We start from the raw sequence: 21,116 nt of genomic DNA, 5'->3' as shown, positions 1-21,116 counted from the left end.
TAAAATAAGAATCAAAACTAATGTGCAACATAGGGAATATAGCTAACATTTTTTAATAACTTTAGATGGAGTATAATCTATAAAATATCAAATCACTATGTTGTACACCTGAAACATATAATATTGTAAGTCAACTGTACTTTAATTAAAAAATAAATGCATGCGTAAGATAAAAGCTGATGGGAAGGATCCAACAGAAGGCAGGAGGGGAATGAGATTCAGAGTGCAGAGGGAGGAGACTCTGACTCCGTTGGTCCAGAGGGAAGGGAGGAGGATGTGCCGATGCAAATGTGTTCATGGATTTGGGATGGGAAGACAAGGGATTCCATTTTGATTGTTCTCATTTTACTGGTGAAAGAGAAAAAATCACCTTTGAGGTTGGAAGAAGAGGACATGGGGTAGTGGGTGGGGGGCCTGAGGATCTTGGAGAATCAGGTTCAGGAAGGAGACGAGACACCACAGTCCGAACCGCAGGCCCCTCTGTGAGGACACAGCTGCGGCTGAACATGGGTTGCTGCAGCTGGTGATGACGACACGGTTAGCCCGGATCCTGGACTTAGTACATCCCTGCTGGGGTCAGCCACTGTCCCCAGAAGCCAGATGGGGCTTCCATCTTTGTTGCGTCTAGAAACAGTTCTTCAGTGTCCCTGCCTTCTTGTGTCATTTGCTCTAAATGCAAAATCTTGGAAGGAGACATCCGATTCCCTGGGTCAGGTACCTGTGCTGCCTTAACTGCCAGAGGAGCTGGAAAAACTGGCATTTTCAGCTTCTAAAGGTGGTGGTGCATTCTGTTCTTAGCAGGATTCATAAGGTGGGAAGGGCATTTGGATCCTCAAAAGTCCAACAAACAAAAGAGAAAATTTCCAACAGGGCCCTTTCTCCAGCCTCCTTACCCAGATCTGGCCATGATCTTTCTCAGGGTGGAGGTTGATGCCTCTTCAGATGCACGGTCTCTCTCCTTATTTGGGTTTGTTATTGTGACCACCGATAAGATACCCCAGATGGTGATACCAACCACTTTGAGAACTGGCACGCTAGAGTATTTAGTGTTCAGAAAGTAAGGACCCCTTTTGGCCAAAGACAGGTTTTAAGATGAATATTTAATCTGTAGCCCAGCTGATCTGACATGACACTTCAGCCTAAGGTTCATTCCAAAAAAACACAAAGAAGAAAAAAATGTGCTGACGAATAATGAATATGCTGGGTCAGAGACTAGCATTATGCCCTACAGACATGCACCACTGTTGTCGAAAGGTCTGCGAAGTGCCCTGCCATTAGTAAGAGCATAGGTAGCAAAGCCAAAAGGATAATTTTAACTTTAGGTAGCACTCTGATTTAGCCATGTGATGCTGAATCTTAAGAAAGATGTAACAGAGGGAGAAAGGAAGAGATGTGACTAAAATTAGCAAAGGACCATTATGAGAGCAGGCCGAAAATGGAAATACTCTTTAGGGAGAAAGATATTGGCCAATAGGAGGACTGGAACATTACGGAGGGTGTGGACTTATTTACAAAAAATGATGGTAAATAACATCATTTAAAGGCTTTCCTGACAGTCCAGTGGTTAAGACTCTGCACTCCCAATGCAGGGGGCATGGGTTCAATTCCTGGTCCAGAAACCAAGATCCCGCATGCCACGCAGTGCAGCTAATAATAATAATAATAATAATAATAATAATAATAATATTATTTAGAATCTGATTTAGGGTAAATCATCATCATTGAGAAATATTTTGTTGAACTTTATCATGGTGTGAGTCACTTGTAGAAATCAATATATTTTTTAGGAGTTGTTGAGTTAAAGAAATGTAGATAGATTCAAAGAGGAATTAGATAACTTGGTTGCTAGTTATTAAAGTTGAGTTAGTTAAATTTCTTTGCCTTGAAAGAACGTGATTCTCATTTCCCTTGTCCTATATGTTGGGTTGGCCAAAAAGTTCGTTTGGTTAGTAAATACGTTGTTCAATAAAGTTCTTAGTGAAAATGAAAAAAGCGCCTTTTATTCTTACTTAAAACCAAACGAACTTTTTGGCCAACTCAGAACTTTGTCAGACAAATTCTTAGGCTATTTATCTGTTCAGTGAGTGAACTAAATGTCACATCCAGTTTTATTGTAAATTAACAGCAACAACAACAACAAAGCGTGAATGAGGGAAAGTGAGTTTTACAGGGAGAATCAGGTCCTGGACAAAAAAATTCCCTGACAGTTGAGTGTAGCTGTAGAGGTAAAATATTAGATTTCATTGTGAAATTAAGCTCAGTTCTTGGATTCCAGTGGGCAAAATCACCACCAAATCTATCTGCAAATTGTTAGCTGTGGATAAACTGCTCTTGTGTAATGTATGTTAGTTTCAAGCTCTGTCCTTTGAGTCCACTTGGGGAATAATAGTTAACGTCCAAAAGGACTGAAAACCATGCTGTATGTCTTTAGTCACTTTTTCCCTCCAGAGTTAAGAATTCATCAGTCATAAAATACAGATGCAAATGTTTCACCTTCTCCTTGTCTTTTGATTTTTTTCTTGAACTCTTCCATTAAAAAATAGTGGGCTTGTCATTTTCCAAGTTATTGGAGTGATCCAAATCTTTAGACTCAATTTTGGTTCAGCGTTTTTATTTCTCAGGTTATTGTAGTTATTTTTAATGAGGAAGCAAGATACTTTAATTCTTTTCTCCTTTCCAGTTCCTACCCGAATCCTTGCCTCCTGCTGACTCGAATCTTAATTCCTTAAAAGGAACCTGGGGAGATGTGGTGTTGGTATTTAAATTCTGGGCAGGCGGTCATGTGGGATAAATGGTAGAAATCTGTGCTACTCCAAAGAGTAGGTGGAGGAATTATAAGAAAAACTTTTTTCAGAATAGCAAGAAAACCTGTAGTGGATAGCATTTGTCAGCAATGCAGTGGGTCTCCTTTCAAAAAGAGATTCTAAAGTGAAGGTTCTTACCCTGGGACCTCTTGAGTCCCATCCTGTAAGTTTCTGGAATGATCTATTTTCCCTCAAAGGTGAGCAGGTGCTTTTGGGAAACAGTAAGAGGAGCTGAGGGACACAGAAACTTTCCTCCTAAGCACCCACTGTTCGATGGTGCCAAGATCTGGGTTTTATAGGACAGGGTGATGATAAACCCGAAAGAAAGAATGCCCTTGCCAAGCCATTGGCAGATGTGCTCTTTGGACCAGGATTAAAAGGATCCTTTTTCAGGCCATCTGAGTCGTGTTTTCATCACTGACCTTGCTTGTTTAGTGAGGATTGTACTACATTTTGTAAGAAGTTTTCGAACAAGGTCACTAAAATGAAGTTTAATTCCACTTGACCTGCATTTTTCCCTCTCAATTAAAAAGTTTCTATAACATTAGTTCCTTAGATAAGTTTTTCAAATGGACATCAGCCTTGAAGGAAGTTTAATTGTTTGGTTCTGTATCTTGGGACTTATTTTTCATAACTCTTATTTTGTATTTTTACATGGGTAGTAGAAATGTTTGTAATTCAGTTAATAAAAATAAGTGTTTCGGAATGTCTGCGGGCTACTTATTAATGACAAGGGTAAAAGGGTAACTGTGTCAAGGGGAAGTCTGATGGACATCTCAAGCAAGTGATCGAACATAGCATCACCAATAATAGGACAACCCGGCATCCTGTGCTCCCTGGCATGATGCCATGAGAAGAGAATGTCCCATGGGCAGTAATTCTGCCAAACTGTTTACCCTGAATCACATCATGAGAAAATAATCAGACACATTCAGATGGGGGTACCTTCCGTGATAGAAAGATGTCAATGTCAGGAAAGAAAAATCGTGGGAGGACTGCTCTAGATTAAAGCAGACAAGAGACTTGGCAAGTGAACGTTATGTACAATCCCTGATTACATCCTGGATGAGAAAGAATACAGTGGGTAGTATTAGGAGAATCAGGGAAATTCTAATATGTACAGTGTTTTGTATAAGATATTTGTATGAAGGGTAAAATTTCCTAGGCATCAAAATGTTGAGTTTACGTAGAAGATGTGTCCTGTTTTGGGGAGATACATGCTGAAAATAGTTAGGGTTGAAGCATAGTGATGTCTGAAACTGGTTTCAAAGGTTAAAGGAAGGTGTATCTGTGTGTGTAGACCTAGGGAAAGTACAAATGTGGCAAAATGTTAACATTTGGTGAATCTGAGCTTTCCTGTAGGTTTGACAATTATGCAAAATAAAAAGTTGGAAGAAGCAAATCAGGAGATGCTGCATTGTGGCACAGTGTGTTTATCAAATTATAAGGCTGTGATAACAGATTTATTTCACATTATAACAGACTTTTTTGGAGGAGAGAGTGCTGCTTAGTTAAGAAGCTAATTTTGGATGTGACTTTAAATACATTTGCGTAATATTTTGCAATTTCACATCTCATGTATTACATTTCATCTCAATTCAGTGATATTTATTATGCACCTACTCTGAGGAAACAGGAATGATTCAGACACAAAGATGTCAGTCTAGTAGGAATGACGTATGAAAACACGTATATGCCACAGAGCATAGTAAGTGCTCTTTTGGATGGAGAATGTAAAATTTGTATAAGTGGATATTACTGTCCTTCATGTATGTATTTAAACATTTATTTATTAATTTATTTATCTATCTATCTATGTATTTGTTTTTGGCTGCATTGGGTCTTCGTTGCTGCATGTGGGCTTTCTCTAGTTGTGGCGAGCGGGGCTTCTCTTGTTGCGGAGCATGGGCTCTAGGCGCGCAGGCTTCAGTAGTTGTAGCACACCTGCTCAGTAGTTGGGATGTGTGGGCTCTAGGGTACAGGGGTTTCAGTAGTTATGGCATGCAGGCTCAGTAGTTGTGGCACAGGGGCTTAGTTGCTCCGCGGCATGTGGGATCTTCCTGGACTAGGGACTGAACCTGTGTCCCCTGCATTGGCAGGCAGATTCTTAACCACTGTGCCACCAGGGAAGTCCTTAAATATCTTTTATGATTGTTTTATGCTATTATTTTGTGGACTAAGAAATAAAATTGCAACGTGCTTCAGTGATGGGCTTAGAGTCACATGGTTGGTGGGTTGCAGAGCTGAGATTTGCTGCAGGGAGTTAATTCTCCTCTGCTGTTAGCAGTCCACCACTGAGCTCGCCACCCAATGGGAACACTTTGGGGTTCACCTCCGTCTCTGTTCTTGCCGACTGGTGCCCACCTCCTAAACTCGGTGGTGACTGCACAACTTTAATATTCATCCATTCATGTGTGGCATTTATTGAACACCTACTACCTGCATCTGGGAAGGCCCTGGAAAGAATAGATGCTGGGCCGTAGGAGCTAGAATCTCAGAGGCTTCAGCATGACGAGCATGAGAATCAGGAAGGGCCGTTTCCTCACTTGCTCGCCCTGAAGTCTTTTGAAGTCAAAGTGCCTCGCGCTGCACCTTTTATGATTATTATCTGCTTCATTAAAATATTATTTAAAAGACTTCTTTGTACCTCCGCCTGAAAGCTCATCAGCAAAGTTCAGGCCATCTTTAGCTTGTTTCAGAAGCACATGGAGAGAGAATAACACCTCAACCCTTCTTGGTCACTTCCCTCCATACCTTAACTCCCAAATGTTATTTCTCAACTTGGCCTTTGCTTTTCTGCTTCTAGCGACTCCATCACCTGGCTCTTTCTCATTTCGTAAAGGGCCCTCATTTATATCTGTGATTCTCAAGTGTCACTCATGCGTGCTTTGAAGTATTTTGAGTGATCAAAGAGCAAACATAAGTAACTGATAACAGGGGTTTAACAGAAGGAGCCATTTAGAAGGCATAGCATTTAAAATGATCAAGTAGAAGAGAATAAATCCATACCTGTTGGTTTAATATGTGTGAACCCATGGTGAACCCACTTTGGAGGCCGCCTCTCAGCACCTTTTTAAATCTATACGTGAGGGGAGATTCGCGGCAGAGCTGGAGTGCTTGGCAAGAAGCCACTGCAAGTTGCACCGCAGTGGTGAGGGGAGAGAAACAGAATCTGTCAGTGCAGCCGTACTCAGCAAGAATGAAATGCAGCCTCCCAGCAGTCAGGGCACGTAAACATGTGCAGAGGAACCTCAGAATCAAGTTCCTAAGATGAAAATGGGAGGGAAGCATTTTGGAGTGGAAAGTCCTGTCTTGGTAGGTGCTGGAAGATGAGTTGGTGGAATCGCGGGTCCGGGTGGCAGGCTCATGTAATGAGTGGAGGAGCACAGCATGGCATGTCTCCCCTTGCTGCTGGATGTGGGATTTTAAACTGCTGTGCTGCTTTAAAGGGATCACACGTTATCTCAGAACGGGATGAAGTGAAGCAAGGAGAGGTTCCCTCTGAGCCACCAAGGCTGTTTCATTTATGAGGATTTGTAGCAGCAGAAAGTGCAGCTTTGGAGACCAATGCACTCAGGTAACCGTCAAGATGTATTATCACATAGCTCCTCACCTGCAGGCTCCCAATAATGGAATCTTAGCATATTTGGAAATAATGATGTTTGGAACGTCATTTTGTTTGGAACAGCTTCTTTGACAGTTATTTCCCCAGGATGAAACAGGTTAAATGTTAAGTATCTATCAGGTTTGGTGGCATTGTTAATGATCAGTGAGTAGAGTGTACGGAGGTGCTGGATTTTTACACCTACAAGATGTGGGCATGTTATTTCACCTCTCAAAGTCACACTTTCATCATCTGTAAAGTGGGGTTAATAAAATCCCACTTTTATCATGAGAATGTTTGTGAGGTGCTTAACGTTAGTGCCTAGAACATAGTAACCATCAGATCATACACTATTAAATAAATAGGGTTTTTTTTGGGGGGGGTGCTATGATTATAAGATTTTGGTGGAAGAGGTTAATAATGCTTTGAATAATTCCTGTATCCAAAAATGTTTCATTTGTGTTCTCTCTTACTCATATATCTAAAAGCAGCCTAATTTTGACGTGGTCTAAGAGAGATGTGCACTTTTAAGGGAGATATATTTGTTCTGATTTTCTAAACTGGGAGTTCTGGGGTTTCCTTGAATTCTTTCACTATGCAATAATGGTATGTGTCTTCTGGAAATTATTTCTTCTACCTTTAGGGATCACTTTATGGTTTTCAGAGCACCTTACAGTTCCTAATTAGTTTTTCTCCATGAGCTTGGATTGTTTTTTCCAAGGATGGGTAGACAATCTGGGAGTGTTAATCTGAACCCAGGGAAGCAAATTTTCTAAGATCAAAGAGCAAGTGTTTGGGACAAAACTGGCCGAACTTAGAGTTTTCAGCAATTGGTGTGACAGTTCTTCCTTCCACTGAGAGGTAAGCAAAGGGACTTCTTAGAAAAAAGGACAATCTCTGTGACCAAGAGCAGTGGTTCTCAAAGTGTGGTTGAGAACCCACGAGGTTCCCAAGACCTTTCAGTAGCTGTAAGGTCCTTTTGCCTATTACAGATCTATGTGAGGTCAGATTTTCTTCAAATACTTCAACCAAAACAACATATCATGACAAATTGCGGAAGTGGGTATGAGAATCCAGCTGTCTTCTATGAAGGCAGACATTTAAAGAGATTTTAAAAATGTAAATGAAAGTCACTGTTCTCACTATAGTTTTTTTTATGTTTTGGAAAATATAGTATTTTTTTCATAACATATGGTGTTTATGTTAACATATAATGGTTTATTATTTTACACAAATTAGTAATGTATATTTAAATTTTTCTCAGCCTTAATTTTTAATATGGTACTTATTAATTAATAGACATACCCCACATAAAGAAAAGCTTTTTGAGGTCCTCAGTAATTTTTTAAAATGTAAAGGTGTCCTGAGACTAAAATTTGAGAACCATTGTCCTAGAGATGCTGGCTTTTAGTATCAAGTTTGGAACATTTACAATCAGCTAGTAGTTCTGAGACTTAAAAAAAATATGACTCTTACCATACTATTGTATGTGAAACATATATAGAAGAAACTCCCTTGTCTTTTTTTTTTTTCCCTGAGAAATAAAAGGATCCCACAGGGTCTGAGTACTGCCTCTCTCTAACTAGATGAGCTCATTGTTCAGATGGCTCCACTGGGCTGGTTGATAAGGTGGCAGAGTCTTCTTCTGAAAGTCACTGTTCAGTCTGTTCCTTGGGGTTGGGGAGCGTGGGGGTGGGGATGATCCTCACTCCTGAACATGTTAGCAGATTTGTTTAACACCCGTGTCCACTGTCATATAGGCTCTTTGATAAGCATATAGACTCCCAGGGTTCACAAGGCACGCCAGGTAAATTTTGAGGGAAGAGGGTAGGAGTAGCCTGCAGGGACTTCTGGGGCCCATCACAGGGGCACGTTGAGATTCAAGAGTGGGAGGGTGAAGAATCTGGACCAAAGCTGCACTTCATCTCCTCCATACCTTTGCATTGTCCTGGCCATGGCCAAAGAGTGATGAGAACGAACAAGCAAGTCAATAAGAGGGAGAGAAAGCAGTAAAAGAGGGGGTGAGTGGAGATGGCACAGGAGAAGGAGGTGCTACACTCTACCAAGCAGCTGCTCAGGTCTCAGTTCTGCAGCTCTGAGGTCTCCAAGACTTGGAACCAGGGCGGTGTCACTCCCAGGAGACTCTCAGGGCGATACTGTTGGCTCTTGTCCCCTGGAAGAGCTTAACACAGGATGACTGTTGTTTGATATCAGACTTCTCTGAATGTGCAGACTTGAAGATGCTATGTAGGCTGGTTGAAATTCAGAGGTGTGATGATTAAGGTGTGGCAAAGATTAATGTATAGATTTGGTGGAAAGAGAAAAAAATGATTATTTTGGTTTTGAGCATGAACGTTTGAGAGGCTGCACCCAATTAGAGATGTCCAACAGGCAGTTACAAATGGGATCTGGATCTCGGGAGAGGTGTTACTAGATGTGTTGCCTTGGGAACCAGCATCATATAGAGATGATGGGGGGTGCGGACAGATGAGGCGACTTGAATAACTGTATCTCCTTTGTTTTATCAGCTTTTCCAGGTGGCCTATGTTTTAATTAAGTTTGCAAATTCTCCTCGCCCTGATCTTTGGGTCTTGGAAAGATCTGTCGACTTTGGAAGCACCTACTCACCGTGGCAATATTTTGCTCGTAAGTAACCTGGCCTACCATGTTATGAGGGGTTTGAATTATTTGCAACATATCAAGGCTAGAAAATTAGTCTCTCAGTGTGGCTAGTCACAGGCTGGTCAATTTTAACTTTCTAGGTTACCCTCAGAACATCCCTATTTCTCAAGCACATGTGCAGGAATTCAAAGGATACACATATATCACTGGGGTTGAAACACCTCTTATGAGAATGGTTCTTGCTACTATTAGGAGGGAAGCAGTGTACCTATAACTGGGCCATAGCTTCAGTCCATTTCCTCTGTGTGTGTGTGTGTGTGTGTATATATATATAAAATAATTAATTACTTAATTAATTTGTGCTGGGTCTTAGTTGCAGCAGGTGTGCTTCCTGGTTGTGGCATGTGAACTCTTAGTTGCATGCATGTGGGATCTGACCAGGGATTGAACCTGGGCCCCCTGCATTGGGAGCTTGGAGTCTTAATCACTGCACCACCAGGGAAGTCCCAGTCCATTTCCTTTGATGCAGAATTAGGACCTAAGTTCCATTTTAATGGATCCTGTCTTTCACGTTACTTCCCTTGACCTTGTCGTCTTCACTAATGAAGCATGTCTGAGTCTCTGAACCCTATGATGGATTGAGGTGGACAGGAATTTTGCTTACAAACGCAGTGGGTTTTTCAGGAATGTTCCTTAGAAGGTAAACTGGCCTAATGAGGAAAGAGGATTTAGAACCATATCTCCAGACATTTCTGTTGAAAGTCACATGGTCTGAAATGGCTTGGTATTTTCTTTCATGAATTAAGAATTTCATTCTAAGCTTCTATCTAAAACTCTTAAATACTTCTCTGTTCTTTACCTTTTCATGTTTTTTCTTAAGGAAATATAAGATTTCTTAAGAGATTTACAAGAAGATATAATATTTTATTTTACAATATTAACGTGTTTCCTTCCTAGATTCTAAAGTAGACTGTTTGGAACAGTTTGGGCAGGAAGCAAATAAGGCTATTATCCGAGACGATGATGTACTTTGTACTACTGAGTATTCCCGGATTGTGCCGTTGGAAAATGGTGAGGTGAGTAGATTTGGGAGCCTTGAGAGATAAGACTCAGAAATGAACATGAAGATGCCACATTTTTCATAATTGTGAAACTTGTACTTTCAAGGAAATCTAACATAGATGGAAAGGAATCACATCGAAGACTCCCAGGTTGAGTTGGGTCGGAAATCTTTTTTTTTTTAATTGAGGTATAATTGACATTGCAAATTCTATTTGGAGTCTCTAGTTTTCCTTTGGAAGCTGGGATTCTGGATTCAAGGTCTGCAGGTCTTGAGCTCTCTTTTCTGGTGGACTGTATAGAAAGTGGGTCACTGGTGATTGCAGTGAAGACCCCCCTCACTGCTTCACAAGCACATTACCTCCCATAAGAGTGGGGAGAGAGGGGTTGGTGGCAGAACTAATCCCTGATCCTTTTCGGCAGGATTGGGCTTCATCTGTAGGGAAGAAAACAACTGCTGTCTCTTTGGGGTTGCATGGGGTCCTTGTGAAGTCAGCCAGGCTATTGTTAGGGAAGATGAGAAAACAGAGTGGGGAAAATCAGAGAAGAATCCCAGAGTGAGCTTCAAATGAACTTCTTTAAAGGGTGTCAGTCTTTTTTTAAAAAACATTTGTTTATTTATTTTTATTTTTGTCTGCATTGGGTCTTTGTTGCTGCGTGCAGGCTTTCTTTAGTTGTGGAGAACAGGGGCTACTCTTTGTTGTGGTGCGCAGGCTTCTCATTGCGGTGGCTTCTCTTGTTGAGGAGCATGGACCCTAGGTGGGCCGGCTTCAGTAGTTGCAGCATGTGGGCTCAGTAGTTGTGGCTCGAGGGCTCTAGAGCACAGGCTCAATAGTTGTGGTGCACAGGCTTAGTTGCTCTGTGGCTTGTGGGATCTTCCCAGACTAGGGATCGAACCCATGTCCCCTGCATTGGCAGGCGGATTCTTAACCATTGTGCCACCAGGGAAGTCCCGAGGGTGTCAGTCTTGTTCTCCTTAGGTAGAGATCTTTCTTGAGCGGCTATATCCAGTACCTTCCAGTGATTGGTCATTGGTTCACATCTCAATAAATGGTTGGGACTTTGACTTCATCTCCTTGAACTTTAAAACAAAACCTGGGGGACTTCTCTGGTGGTCCAGTGGTTAAGACTTTGCACTTCCACTGCAGGAGGTGTGGGTTCGATCCCTGGTTGGGGAACTAAGATCCTGAATGGCACATGGTGTAGCCAAAAAAAAAAAAAAAATCAAAACCTGGGTTTTGTATAGATTTTTTTTGTCTCCTTCACTGTCAACTTTATATCCAGAGACTTCCTTTTTCCAACCTCTTTCAGGTTTTTAGATTACTTTAGCTTTGTTTCTTTGATGCAGCTTGACAAAAATTGTCTCATACTTACAGATTTTAGCATTATACTTTCAACATTTCATAGTGTTTATAGCCCCACAATGACACAGATAGAACAAAGGGCTTGTAAATGAAATGATGTACAAAACCTGAGAGCCCAGGTTTTGAAACATCTAATGACTCAAAGAAACCAAGTGTTTGGGGGCATGTGAGTTATTTTTAGTTACTTGCAGCTACATTTTGATAAAAGCACTTTTTCCCTGTGTGTGTGTGTGTGTGTGTGTGTGTGTGTGTCTTTTAGGTTGTGGTATCCTTGATAAATGGTCGTCCAGGTGCAAAAAATTTTACTTTCTCTCACACCCTGAGGGAGTTCACCAAGGCAACAAACATCCGCCTGCGTTTTCTCCGAACCAGCACTCTTCTTGGACACCTCATCTCCAAAGCACAGAGGGATCCGACCGTCACTCGGCGGGTGAGCAGTGCTTTTAAGTGCTGAGACAGCAGCTTTTGGTACTTTGCTTATCGAATTCAGAGCCTCAGACTTTATAGCCAGTCATGTCATAGGCGTAGGAGTTGTTCTTGTCTGAAATATTAGGTGTAGTTTAGAAGTTTGGCTGTTAAAGACAAATCATCATACTCAAAGAAGATGAAAGGCAAAAGATGACAGCCATCCTGGTATTAGTCTGGTGTTATACCAACTAATCCCCAAGTCTCAGAGGCCGAACACAATAAAGATTCATTTTTTGCTCATGTCACCGTCTAATGTGGGTCAGCATCCTCTCACTTCTGAGTGGGAACTTGTCACAGAAAGCCCTTCAATACTGAATTTATCCATATTAACAAGAGGGGTTGTTAACGCCTTAAGACTAAGTAAGACGTTGATGGGAAGCTAAGACACGTCACAGCTTTTAGTGAGGCGATCAGAACAGAACCTCAACACTGAGTGAATGGGGAGGTTTAGGATGACTAATCTCAGTGACAACAAAAAGATACAAAACCCCTTTTGTCCTTGTGAATTCAAAGACCTCCTTACTGACAGATATTCTCACCAGTGGCGTGACCTCAATGAGAAATATTATTTTACATCCCCCTGGATTCCCTACTGAATGCTGTGCATCTCCTGTCCAGTCTGCGAAGTGAGGGAGCTGGCAGCTGGCGCCCCCTATGGTCAGGAGCGGAGAGGCCCCCACCACGCTGGAGACGTGCCTTGTCCACGAGGTGGCCTACCTGTATTGTTGGCCTGGTCTAGGGGCCAAGCCTCAGCTGGGTCTGAAGCTGTCTGGCCTTTTGGAGCTTGACCTCTGCCCTTGGCTTTATTAACCCTGACCTAGCAAGGCTTCTACAACTTCTGGTGGGTCCTGCCCGTCTCAGCGCTGTAGCTGACCCATCTTTGTGAATATTCTCTCCTTTCTTAAAGCCTGTACACAGTAGTTACAAAATTTTTGTTATAAAAATTATGTTTTTTGGTAAATAGATGTATCCAATTTATGGAACTCAGATTTACATTTAAAAAAAAGATAGAGAGAGAGAAACAAGGAAGCACTTAATGCCTTTCCCAAAGGCTGTAGGGTATGATTCTTTTCCAAGGTAATTTCCCTCCATGCATTTAAAGTATTTGATTTCTAAAAATGGATAGGGAACTTCCCTGATGGCACAGTGGTTGAGAATCCACCTGCCAATGCAGGGGACACCGGTTTGATCCCTGGTCTGGGAAGAACCCACATGCCGTGGAGTAGCTAAGCCCATGCGCCACAACTGCTGAGCCTGTGCTCTAGAGCCCGCAAGCCACAACCACTGAGTCTGCATGCCACAACTACTGAAGCCCATGTGCCTAGAGCCCGTGCTCTGCAACAAGAGAAGCCACCGCACTGAGAAGCCCCACACACCGCAGTGAAGAGTGGCCCCCGCTTGCCACAACTAGAGAAAGCCCACGTGCAGCAACAAAGATGCAACACAGCCAATAAATAAATAAAAATGGAGACATTCAGCATGTGCTATTAAATTTGAATTGGAAATGTATTTTGTAAGCAAAGTTACATCCAAAAGCGGCTCCCTTTTGTGTTGAGGGAGGCTTAGGAGTACAGGATGGAAGGGAAGCAGAGTCAGTACAGATATATGTTAAAGATTAGTAAAGGAAAGTTTATGTTGGGGCTTAGTAAAACTGACAGGTTCTGTTTTCTGTTCTATAGTATTATTACAGCATAAAGGATATCAGCATTGGTGGGCGGTGTGTTTGCAATGGCCATGCTGAAGTGTGCAATGCAAACAATCCTGAGAAACTGTGAGTACATTGTACAAATGTTTTAGCTTTCTGTGAATGTCTAATTGCTTCAGTGGATGTTTGCGTCCTATTAAATACTTCCCAAGTTCTTGTCCTCAACAGGAGCGTTTCAATGGCAACTAGTAGGTGATATGCGTCTCCCATCCTCCACCCCTACACTTCCCTCTCACCTGCAACCAGCCCATAGCAGACCTAGCTAATCAATCACAGAACTCTGTGGATGATCACGGACGCAGCCACCCAAACCCCCCTCCCCACCCCCGCTCCAGATGGTGCCCCAGGCAGCCACACAGAATTGAGTGGAGTTGGCAAGAGAAATCATACTTGTTTGTAATCCCTGATCTAATGAGATCGGGGGTATATGTTTTCAAATCCTTTTTCATCTTTAAAATTGTGGTAAAATACACGTGATGTAAAGTTCACCATCTTTAAGTGAGAGTGTTTTAAGTTCAGTAGTGTTCAGCACACGCACATTGTTGTGCAGCCAACCTCCAGAACACCTTTCATCTTCAGAACTGAAACTCTATATGCATTAAACAACAGCTCTGCATCCCTTTCCCCCAGCAACCCCTGGCAACACCATCCTACTTTCTGTCTCTATGAATTTCACTACTCTAAGTGCCTCATAGAAGTGGAGTCACACAGTATTTGTCTTTTTGTGACTGGTTTATTTCACTTAGCATAATGTCCTCACTGTAGCATATGTCAGAATTTCCTTCCTTTTTAAGGCTGAAAAGTATATCATTATGTATACACCATGTTTTGCTTACCCGTTCATCTGTTGATGGACCCGTAGGTTACTGCCACCTTTTAGCTATTGTGACAGATTCTGCTATGAACATGGGGTGTAACTCTGTGTTGCTTTTAATTGAGGTATATTTCACATACAGTAAGATGCATGGATCTCAAATATTAAGTGGTCTGCAATTGCGTATACTCGTGTTATCACCCTAAGAAGGATACTTTGAAGGGCTGGAAATTACCGGGCACTGGGTATAGTAATGATTGTCTCTCAATGTTTTATTTAAAGTCTGCAATTCCCCATGAGCGGCATTTACCAGGGGTACATTTCACTGGTAGTCAAATTCAGGTTTGTACATCATAAGGCCGAGCTTCATGGTCAGGCAGAAGTGCCAGCCACCAACTTACGTGGTAAGTTCATGGCGCCCTTCCCCCGACCAGAAACAATCCCTCAGGCTATGAGCCCTCCTTCAGTGGTCAGGTGGTGCTCTCTGAGATAGCAGTGTGAATCCATCATCCGACCAGCCCTGAATCAGCAAGGACTTGCTTAGTAAGGATCACACCATTGCTGCCAGGTAACCTCCTGAAGGGTAGGCCCTAAGGCACTAGAAGCCGGGTCTGGGACGTCTTGAGTTGGAGAGAGATGGGAGAAAAGAGGTCACTCTTGGTCCCTGACCCTGAGACAAAGTGGCGCCATGTGGGAGAGGAGGAGAAGTCATCAGAGAGGGGCTGAGCTTCCAGCTTGGAAGAGCTGCGAGCCCCGTGCCCTTGGCAGGCTTGGAGGGGTTCTGCACTGAGCAGTTAACTGCTCCCAGCTTGTGTGAGTGGAGAAGCCGTCTCCCCATCCCTCCGTGAAAGACTCAGTTTGCCACTGGTCTGTATCAGCACAGCTGCCTTACCTCCCTCTGCCTGCTGGCTTGCTTCTGCTCAACAGGCTGACCTGCACAAATGCCTCATGGAGGCCTCCATGAATAGGAAAAAGTCTTATGTTGAAGGGGATTCGGTGACTTAACGGAAGGAGCCACGGCTGGACAATCAGAAGTCAAGCAGAACCTATGATGAGGCAGAAGAGGATTTAATCAAGCATGGGTACCATGCTGACTTTGATGTATGGAAATGTGGATGGATCACAGATTTAATTCTGAGCTTCCTGGCAGTTAACTCAAAAAGGGAGGCCTGCTCAGGCTCATATTTCACTATGACCGTAATCTAAAAAGTAATCAGTTGTGTAGGAGAAGATGAGTGTTGATGCTAGGACCAGATGAGAAACCTACCTGGAGGTGGATGGAGTGGTCATCATGAAGAGGATTCTCCAGTCAGCAGCATCTTCAATAACATCCTTACAAACTGATGCAAGGATGAATTTTCTACATCAACCATCAGCCTGGGCTGAGAGTCAGAAAAAACAATTATTTGGGGCTGACAACGTGGTTCAGACAAGTTCCCAGTTCTGTTTTCTTTTTCAGTGCTCAACCTGAATTTCCCTATAAGAGTAGTTGGACTCTGCAATAAACACCCCCCTCCAAAAAAAAGGAGTATTTGGGCTATATATTCTTTAAGCAATTTCCCTTAGTCTCTCAGTCCAGCATATGTCATTGGCAATGAGCTGAAATTACATCTCTGACAAAAGCACATTTGGATTCCAGCTCTTCTGTGCTGCCAGTTAAATCTGTGTCCATTGGCTTTAACAGGCAGCTGAGTTGGGAGAGGGATGATGCCTTCTCTTCGTAGCATAACCATCCCACCTCCCCTCACAAGAGTTGAGGGGACCCTCATAGGCACAGCCAAGAGTCTTCTTAGACTCTGTTTTGATCCGCTCTCAAGCACAGAGCTCAGCATTCTAATCCAATGTCATGGCTATAACAATTTTATTTTAACTTAGAAAAGTTTTAAGGCAGGTGTATAATTCTTTGAATGCAGATTTTAAGGTTTTTTACCCCATTGCCTTGCTGAGTAATCTGAGCTTTGGTTCCTGTGGTACAGCTGTTTGTTGGCGTTGGCAGGGACTCTTGGAGCAGGGTCCTCTGAGATCTAATAAGAACTAATAAGTAACTGTGTCTTGGATTCGGTGAACCTCTGGGCCGGATCCCAGGTTGAAAGTAAGAAACCTGACCCATCTCACAGGACTACTCTAGATTTTTGTGAAGATGTTGATACTCAGCACATCTCAGTACATTCAGCACTGGCTTGCTCCTGTGTTGATTTCTTGTTATATAACATAGTAGAGAAGAAAGAGCTGGGACTTTGGAGTCAGACAAACTTAGGGTTGAAATCTGGCTCTCTGTTTATTATCTCCTGCCCTTTGGCAAGTGTTTAAACATCTCTGGATCTTAGCATCACCACCTGTATAATGGAGATAGGAAGCAGGATGGGGGACTTGAGATAACATATGCAAAGTTCTTTGTCCCCATAATCACTCAGTGGTACTGATTTCGGACGCAGGCAGCAGGAAGCAGCAGCAGCTTGCAGCAAGCAGCAGTGAGCAGTAGCTGGAAACAAGATCTTGATTCTTAGTTCCCAGACCAGGAGTCCTAACCACGGGACCACAGAGGCCAGTGGCTAGGGCCTGGGTCCCTAGTTCTTGCCTGCCTTGTCAAGAATGAATTCAGGTGAGGAGGCAGAAGGTAAAGAGAAAAGTAAAGAAGTTTATTGGAAAAGCAAAGTACACGCAGAAAGACACATAGGCATGCTCAGGGAGAGAGACCCCAGAGTCTCGCCTTTGGGGAGTTTAAATTCTTTATAAAGGGGTAGTCTTCCGGGTCTTTGTCTTCTTCTTGGCCAATCATATTGTTTTGGCTCCAGGGTTAATTTGCCTCTGGGCCCTCCCCTGGGTGTGCACGCATCCCCTCAATTAAGATGGATCCTATCGCAAAGGCCTCTGGGAGAGAGATAGCAAGACTTATGGTCTGGCATCCCCTCCTTTTTGACCCCATGAAGGCTTTTATTCATGCGTAGTGTCTCCCTTGTCCCAAAGGTGGGGAGGGTATGACCTCTTAATCTCTTAACAGGGTCTAGCCACTCTCTGTGCCTGCCATAATAGTGTCCAAATGTCCAGTTATTTACCCTATTTCTGTTGGTGTTTCTTATATGGAGGTGCAAATCTCAAAACATAGACAGGAGTCCGGTCATAAATGTGTAATCCGGAGTCCAGTCGTCTCTTGCCTTAGGAAATGTAAACAGGGAGCTGGTAATGGATGTCCAGCCTGAAGCTCATCTTCTCACCCCAGAGGTGTGAACAGGCCAGTTGTAAATGCCTAGCCTGGAGCCCATCTATCTCCTACCTCAGTACCATGAGTCACCATGACAACTCAGTCTTTCACACAGGAGCAACTGATCTTATACTTCAATTAAACAAGCAAACAACTTTTCAGTAACTGAGATGTGTTTTGCCACATGCCCAGGTTTCGGTGCGAATGCCAGCACCACACCTGTGGGGAGACGTGTGATCGCTGCTGTGCAGGGTACAATCAGAGGCGCTGGCGGCCTGCCACATGGGAGCAGAGCAATGAGTGTGAAGGTGAGCGCTGGGGGAGGGGCGCTGGGAAGGGAGGCCCCACCCATGATCCGCCTCCCGCCATCTCTGTCTAAGGACTGACACGGTGTTTTCCATGTGCTCGTGAAGAGGGCAGGATCATGTCCGTCTTAGGGACTCAGAAGTGTTCATTGCAATGAATAACTCACAGACTGGAGGTAAAAGTACCCCACTCAATTCAGATACAAATATGAGAACAAAATTAACAAGTGATCATTAATATATATTAAGCATTCACTATATGCAAGGATTGGGCAGAGTGCTTTGATAATTGGCCTGTCTTTTAGCAATCTAAAATGTGATGCAGCCACTATTAAATTATACATGCTTATCATTTCTTAGGATATGATACTGGATCGGGATCCTAATTATTTTGAGGACCAAGATCCAGAGAAGGTGATGAGATGTCTAAACAGAGAGCTGGCAGCACTGAGGGACTGGGAGTGAGGGGGTGCAGGATGGAGGAGACCAGAGAAGGAAGGAAGACGAGGGGCTGCTTTTAATTATGCGCACAATATAAAGTAAGAAAACTGTATTTTAACAAATAAGCCCATGACATCCAACTGAAGATTTTCCTTTAAACCCATTGTCTCAGAAAGCCACATATTTATTCCAGTGGCTGGAAACATTTTTGTAACTTTTGGTTGTTGGCGTTGGAGACTGTGGCCTATTTTTTCTGAATATTCTTAGCGTTTGAAGATGGATTTGCTTTTTTGAAAAGACCAAAATGCATTTGGATCCCGGTTTGTTGAACTAGATGGGTAAGAAGGAATCTGTAGTTTGTACTTTCTGGCCAAATAGTTCTTGTAACTTTAAGAGATAAGACTGTTGATCTCTGTGACCAGCAAAATTACTTAAGATGCACTTCCGGTGAGGATTCTGAGTGCGCTTTGAGAGATTCTAACATTGTTGGAAGGTGTTGGTGATGCCCCAGGTGAGCACTCAGGTGATCTCTTGGTCCAGGGCATTACCTGGATGGCTATTCTCCCTTTATAGTCATAGCTGACAGGTTCCTTTGCAGTGAATTCCCTACTCCTCACCCCTAGATAATAGGGCCCGAAAGAGGGAAAAGTAATACTCAGGGGATGTTTCTTCCAGCACTTTCAGGTGCTGGTTTAGGACACTTTGATTAAATAAGTGTCATCACGTGAATTCCAACATTCACTGTGGTTAGTTTTCCGGACTAACGGCACCCCTCAGTGAATGACATGCTTTACTCCAACACTTATGACAAATTTTTTTTTTCTAACGTGTAGTAAAATTATATATTTTTTAAAGCTCTTTATTGGAATATAATTGCTTTACACTGTTGTACCAGTTTTTGCTGTACATCAAAGTGAATCAGCTGTATTTATACATATATCCCCATATCCCCTCCCTCCCGCGACTCCCTCCCACCCTCCCTATCCCAGCCCCCTAAGTCATCACCCGTCATCGAGTTGATCGACAAATTTTAAATAATTTCCTTTCACAAGTTTTTAACCTTTTTACACTTGCCAAAATGATTAAAATTACAAGTAGCATATGGAAATCAGACCTATTAAGATATTTGTTAGATGCTTTCTAAATTCCATCTGAGTTACTGCAGTTCAGAATAAGCAGACTTCTTAAGAAATAACTGATGTAGTAAATGTGAATGCTTAGAATTTAAAAAAAAAATCATAGCACCACTGAGGAAATGAAAATAGGAAAGTGCTCAGCCTATTAAAAACAGGATAACTTGAAAATCTAACCATAATGGATTTATCTGAGAACTTGATTAAAACACGTAAATTCCTAGAAAGACTTGGAAAATTCGATCTAGTGGAATGTAGTGAATATATATTCACTGAGAGAGGATGAGCGTTTTTCATCTTGGCAGTGATGGAAATCCTAAATGGCGTTCAATTGTAAATTCTAATTTTAGAAGCATCATACATTATACTTGTAGATAACTTGGGAAAGTTTTTTTAAATAGTAAAATCATTAATACTTTTACTACCCAAAGAGAACCACTATTAATATTTTGTTAGGTATTTTAGTGTTTTATTCATGCATACTTTAAATGCTCAAGGAGATATTTTTAGACAATTTTATATCATGATCTTTTTCACTTGATATTTTAAAATATTTCCCATATCATTAAAAGCTCTTTGACTTGCTTTTCGATGGCACATAGTATTGTCATCCTCCGAATTCAAGTGTATCTAAAAAGTGTTTGTTGAGTACTTACTGTGTGCTGGGGACCGTGCTCTATTACAAACAAAACACAAGCAGTCCTTGACTTCATAGAGCTAACAGGCAAGCAAATACACTGTTGTTTGCTTAGCCATTTCCCTATAATTAGATGTTAGGATTATTTCCATTTTATCACTATTATATTTAGTGCTGGGTTGGAAGGCTTAGAGTGTGGACTGAGAGAATAGGTTTTGGAGTCACAGAAAGACAAGTCAGGGTTCTGCCTCTCTTACGTGTGACCTCTGTGACTGTGTACACATCCCCTAACCTCTCTAAGCCTCAGCCTCCCTATTTGGGCTACAGGCATAATAGTACCTCCTCTAGAGTTACTGTGTGCATTAAATGAGGTAATGCATATAAAATGCTTTTCACGGTGTACCAAGAACTCAGTTATGCTTGGTAGCAGCAGCAGCAGTACTAGTAGTAGTAATAGTAGCAGCAGTGGTGGTAGTAATATTCTCTTTGTGCATAAAGCTTAATTGGCATTTTGGTTTATCTTAATCTGTTGTAATTATATATCTTATTTTTTAAAAAAGGGAAACCTCTCCCACTTAATATCAGATGAAAGAAAGTATAAATTGCCTATGATTATAGTCTGGTCTTTGGGTAAAAATCCCTAAAATTTTCCACTGGGGGTATCCCTGGTGTTCCTACAGAATTTTTGCTCATTAAACTACAAGAAAGAAATAGGCTTTCTTGTAGTTCAATGAGCAAAAATACTCCTGGGGGAGTTTACTAGGGAATTTACATAGTCACAATGGAGTACTAGCTTCAAATGCTCTTTTTTTCAGCATGCAACTGCCATGGCCACGCCATCGACTGTTACTATGATCCAGAAGTTGAGAGGCAGCAGGCAAGCTTGAATGGCCAAGGCATCTATGCAGGTGGAGGGGTCTGCATTGACTGTCAGGTGAGGCACTGTTGAAGTCAAAGT

The 21,116-nt window shown here is 42.3% G+C and overlaps 1 protein-coding gene across 5 annotated transcripts in view; it reads left to right on the top strand.

The window, feature by feature from the left end:
* Positions 1-21,116, top strand: part of LAMA3 (laminin subunit alpha 3) — a 216,759-nt gene that overhangs the window by 38,064 nt on the left and 157,579 nt on the right. For 4 of the 5 annotated variants that reach the window (XM_057698310.1, XM_057698305.1, XM_057698304.1 and 1 more), the window contains exons 3-8: positions 8,937-9,054; positions 9,988-10,106; positions 11,713-11,883; positions 13,601-13,692; positions 17,835-17,950; positions 20,974-21,092. In XM_057698310.1, coding sequence (XP_057554293.1) covers positions 8,937-9,054; positions 9,988-10,106; positions 11,713-11,883; positions 13,601-13,692; positions 17,835-17,950; positions 20,974-21,092 — 735 coding nt within the window. Of the gene's footprint in view, positions 1-8,936; positions 9,055-9,987; positions 10,107-11,712; positions 11,884-13,600; positions 13,693-17,834; positions 17,951-20,973; positions 21,093-21,116 lie in introns of those variants that run through there. The other variant, XM_057698306.1, reaches the window with a different exon arrangement.

Source organism: Hippopotamus amphibius, chromosome 11 (genome assembly GCF_030028045.1).
Source record: "Hippopotamus amphibius kiboko isolate mHipAmp2 chromosome 11, mHipAmp2.hap2, whole genome shotgun sequence".
NCBI lineage: Eukaryota > Metazoa > Chordata > Mammalia > Artiodactyla > Hippopotamidae > Hippopotamus > Hippopotamus amphibius.
The sequence above is the reverse complement of the archived record's forward strand: the minus strand, read 5'-3'. Positions and strand labels throughout refer to the sequence as shown.